This window comes from Perca flavescens, chromosome 6 (assembly GCF_004354835.1).
Source record: "Perca flavescens isolate YP-PL-M2 chromosome 6, PFLA_1.0, whole genome shotgun sequence".
In the NCBI taxonomy this organism is placed as follows: domain Eukaryota; kingdom Metazoa; phylum Chordata; class Actinopteri; order Perciformes; family Percidae; genus Perca; species Perca flavescens.
The window spans coordinates 12866081-12871193 of NC_041336.1; the positions used below are offsets into that span (position 1 = coordinate 12866081).

At 38.7% G+C, this 5113-nt stretch overlaps 1 protein-coding gene across 1 annotated transcript; it reads right to left on the bottom strand.

The window, feature by feature from the left end:
- Positions 1-1919: 1919 nt before the first annotated feature.
- On the bottom strand, positions 1920-4625 carry lim2.5 (lens intrinsic membrane protein 2.5). Its single transcript, XM_028581639.1, has 4 exons — positions 4451-4625; positions 2882-3031; positions 2520-2654; positions 1920-1981 (listed from the first exon to the last, which is right to left on the bottom strand). Exons 1-4 carry the CDS (start codon positions 4623-4625, stop codon positions 1920-1922), a joined length of 522 nt encoding a protein of 173 aa, XP_028437440.1.
- Positions 4626-5113: the final 488 nt, after the last annotated feature.

The following is a 5113-nucleotide window of genomic DNA, read 5'->3' on the forward strand; positions in this document are numbered from 1 at the left end:
AAGATAATTAAGACTATCAGCTCCACACAACTCTCTCTGTTTTTCTCAGTATGGCTATGTTCAGAACATGGTGTCGTCTGGCGACTTTCGCGCACAGAAACTCAAGTGAAGATTATTACCTTTTACCTTTACCCTTGCCTGGCATCATGGCGGTACCGAAAGTCGGAAGAAAGAGACTTTCTAGACTGAGTCCTTTTTGATCATCACTGTGTCAGATAAAAGCAAGTGCCTTGCGTGGAAGGTGGTAAAATATGTGGACAATTTATTAAAGGGAAAAATCCCACGAATTTGAAAGTACATTTGAGAAGCGCGCACAAGGAGGTTAACCTAGCTTACCTAGTACCAGATTTTAGGGTAAATGCTAGATCCGGATCCGCTAGAAATGTCGACGTCAAAGGACGTGCCTCATGGACTGCCTTATTCTGTCTCTGATTGGCTTACCCTGGTATTCTTACCCTAACATTGTGTATCAGTAACAAGATTAGTTTCTTTTTTTTAACCACATCATGTATACCGACTTCACTGATTTGTCACCATAAAAAAGTAATTTGTAATTTTTTACCGCCTGTCTCTGTTTCTTTATAAATTCTGATTGGTGTGCGTTTACTTCCTTTGGTTTAGGGTCAAAATGGAGCCAGTGGTGAGGAGTGAGGTCATTCTCTCTGTTTACATAATTTCCTTCGTCATAGGCCTACCAGCCAACCTCCTGGCTCTCTATGCCTTCAGTGTTAAGATCCATTCCAGGCCAGGTCCAACAGACATCCTGCTTCTCAATCTGACAGTCTCTGACCTGCTCTTTTTGATCATCCTTCCTCTCAAGATGCACGAGGCAGCGTCAGGCATGAAATGGCTTTTGCCCAGCTTCCTGTGCTCCATCACCTCCTTCACCTTTTTCTCCACAATCTACACCAGCTCCTTGCTGCTGACGGCGGTCAGTGTGGTTCGCTACATTGGGGTAGCTTTCCCTATCACCTACCATCAGCTGCTCAAACCTGTGTATGCGATAGTTACCAGTGCTGTTATTTGGCTAATTTCAGCAGCACACTGCAGCATTACTTTCATTACCCAGCACCACCCAGCCCTGTACAACAACAAAAACTCCAGTGTCTGCTATGAGAACTTTACTGAGAACCAGTTGCAGATTCTCCTCCCATTACGTTTGGAGTTTTTCTTTGTGCTCTGCCTCATACCTCTTCTAATTTGTGTTTTCTGCTACCTGCGCTGCATCTATATTCTGTACAGCCGCCCCAGGATATCCCGGATGCAGAAGCAGAAGGCCATCGGCATGGCCTTGGGGACTCTAGCTGTGTTTGTTGTTTGTGTGCTGCCATATAACTTCTCTCATGTACTGGGTTACTTCCAGGGTGAGAGTCCACAATGGAGATACTACACTTTGCTGCTTAGCACCTTCAACACCTGTATTGATCCCATCATCTTTTTCTTTTCCTCCTCCACTTTCCGCTGCAATAGTAAAAAGTCCATTTTCAGGAGGAATGTACTGACTGTTTCAGGATTACAAATGCAAGCCACAAGCTCTAACTAAGTGTAAAATGCACTTTCAATATAGTATGTACATATCCAGCTTCAATGTTATTGTTGTACCGTATATTATGGACATTACATCAGAATGTGTAATGCTGCACAGATTGCTTTAACAGTTCAGTTCATTTATAAAACTGTCTCACATCTAGGTTTCACTGGTTACTGGGAAACAAAATATTTTTTGTTAAGGGTGACCGAATCCTGCTCAAAGGGACAAACAATTGTAAATTATTTTATATACACATTTTTATACAAAACCACAACACATGATTGGTGCATATTCAAAATTCCAAATTTTATTATTTTACAGTAAATTCTCTATTTTTGAACTGGAATTGATATCCTTTGCACCCTTGACACGTTATTTCATGTTTACTTTAACGTGGGCCAGCCACTCTTCTGCACTCATGCATTCTGTAGGCACACATGTAGAATATACCTGCAAAACAAAACATAAGTCATGTGGCATTTCATTTCCACTAAGGCCATTTCTATTGCACACAGACATGCCAAGTACAAGTTAATGACACAATAACAAACATATTAAAAAAAAAAATTATATATATATATATATATATATATATATATATATATATATATATATATATATAAAAAATAAATAAAACAAAAAATTATGGCAAGACCGTTAGATTAGTTTTCTGTTGTAAATATATGTTAATGTGTGATATTGAAAATATAGTGCCCATTTGTGAAAAGCTGATGAGACTGTACTTATTAATTTCTGTCAAGAAAATTCCAAGAAAATTAAATTGTTAATGTGACAGCATTGCATTGGTGATTTTATTTCTTTTGTTTCTTTTTAAGATTTGACGGAGCTGTTGAAAGAATTTGGAATATGAACTGTTTTTCTCTGTTTGCAAACTGTGATATTCGTGTAAGAACTCAAACTGATTTTGTTTACCATCAGCAAGAAGTAATAACACCAAACGCTACAGCATACTTTAATTTGAACAAACCTGCAAAGAAGGTCATGAGCAGTGCCACCCAGCCTAGTATGTAGGACCAAGAGAAGCGCCAGTCACCAAAGCGCTTTCCCAGGAAGTTCACCGTCACTCCAGTGTAAATGGCCATTGCAAGCAGAACAAAGAGAGCTTGCATAGCAGGCAGAGAGTGACACATATTAAAATGGAAATCCGTAATAATAAAGATCATCTAAGCTGGAAGTTTCTGTGAGAGTGTGACTTTACACGACAGACCAAGTGAACTTTGTTTTAGATTTACATGATATGCAAATTATTCAAATAATAGATATTAATGGCAGATGTGATGCAGAACAAAATAAATGTGACATTATTTGGTTACTGGATCCATAACTCACTTGAAACAAAGAACATGATCCCAGCAGCAAATGAGCGGTTGAACCTCTCAAAGGCCGAAAAGTGGGCAAAGGAGAGGATTCCTGCGATGATGCCAGCAAAGCATGACATGGCAGAGAGGATCATGAAAGCACGAGTGGCATTCCAGTAAGCTGAGGAGTAAAACAAGGGGGAGAACGTACTAAGATATGTGTAGGAAGATAAATAGAAAATGATAAACCTTTCATGTGACATGAACAGTTTCATACCAAAATGCATTCAATGTAATTTGAAAGCTCGCTGGAAATGAATCTATTTCCTAATATTTCTACAGACCCCACAAATGTTGCCCTTGAACTTGTAAACTGTTCCAGTGCACTGCTGGACTCACACAGCAGCAACCTATAACGCTGTCATGCTGTTTGAAGGCAGGCACTTATAAAACAGTAAAGCTATAGTAAAATGTACAGCTGTCAAGTTGCACAGGGAAGTGTATTCACTCAAGAACAAATTGAGGTGAGGTTCAGGTTTTTTGAATATTTGCATTTTGTGTGATTTTAATGCATTTTTCCATTTTATTTCAACTTGAATTTGACAAACACTACCGTTTATCTGGCAGTAGCAGTTTCTGTGCCAATAAGATTTTACGTTTATAATGCAGTGCTGTACTTCCCACCACTATACTGAGTAGGTAAGTTTATTTCCACCAAGACAAGCTGCCAAATGTAGTTGCTTTTGAAATACTAAAAATACTACCTAGAGGTTAACCACACAATGATAATTTAAAACTCTAAGAGAGACAGATCTTCAGAATGAAGCCTCATCAAGACACAAGCGTTTTATCACTTTTACTTAAGTAAGATTCTTACTGAACTTACTTAATAACTAACTTACTTTACTTTTATTGGACTACTTTTATATTGCAGTAGTTTTATTATCAGCCACACTTGTGTGTCTTATAGGATGGAAATGTCAGTCAACTGATCAGTCCACCAATTTGGTCCAGACTAAAATATCTCAGCAACTATGGACTGTTTTCCATTTAAATTATCTATAGAAAGTTATGGTTTCCAGACAATGTATCCAAACTACTTTGGTGATCCCCTTACTTTATAACCAAATACCTAAAAAAACTAATAACATCCCCATCAGAGTCATCTGTACTTTGTATTTAGTGCTTATTAGCTAATTATAGCATGCTAACACACTAAACTAAGTTAGACATGGTAAACATTATACATGCTTAGCATCAGCATGTTAGCATTGCCATCGTGTAAGCATGCTGACATTAACATATAGTTTCAATCACTAATGTGCCTAAATACAGCCCCACAGAGCTGTTTAGATGACTAAGTCTTAAGTGAAAGATGCAGATATGATTTCCATCATTGTTGCTGTCGTTTTCTAGTCTGCCTGTATTTACTTCTCATCTTATGAAAGTTAGTTATTGTACCTCAAAAGTAAGGACAGTCATTATAATCACCAGTGTATTTAGATAAGTACACATAGACTCTGGTGAGAAAGAGAGCTGCTATGCCTCACGGAGACCCAAGGGAATATTTAAGTGTCTGAGAAGATATTTTCCCACTTACCAATGCTGTCAGTCTGCATGTAACACTTGCCAGACATGCAGTACCTCCACAGGCCCTGATGGGCAAAGCTGCCAGACAGACGGTACTGCATCCAGTAGTCTGTGGCTGTGGAAACCACCAACAGGATGTTCCCCACGATGGCACAAAATAGGCCCCCTCCCATGAAGCTGTGCATCATGAGTGACACTATGACAGTGGCTAAGGCTTTAAGCACTGTCCAAAAAGGAAAGAAGATGGGAGTCAATGTTGCAAGTTACCTTGTATAAATGAAGTTAGTCATTGTATATAACAGGGTTTGTTGCTTTAGTTTTAATGGTTATTCAGTATGAAATGGATTGAGGAGACAGGAATGACCTGAAGGAGTGGATGCAGGGGTAGGAAAAGACTGTACACATCTAGGAGCTGCCAAATGCAGTCAGTCTGATGTAATATGGGCCAATATCGCCATAGGTGAAAATGGGGGCTTATCTTTGAGCTACATTTAGGGCACCGTGATTTAAGTATCTAATGAAGGGAGGGGCTTAAAACAACATCCCTCGTACTCGAACCATTACTTTACCTCCTGGCAATATTGTTGAATTTATACAGTATTTCCTTAAAGACAGAGGTGACTACTTCTTGTGAACTATTTGTGAGAAATAAATGTGTTTATCAATTCACTTA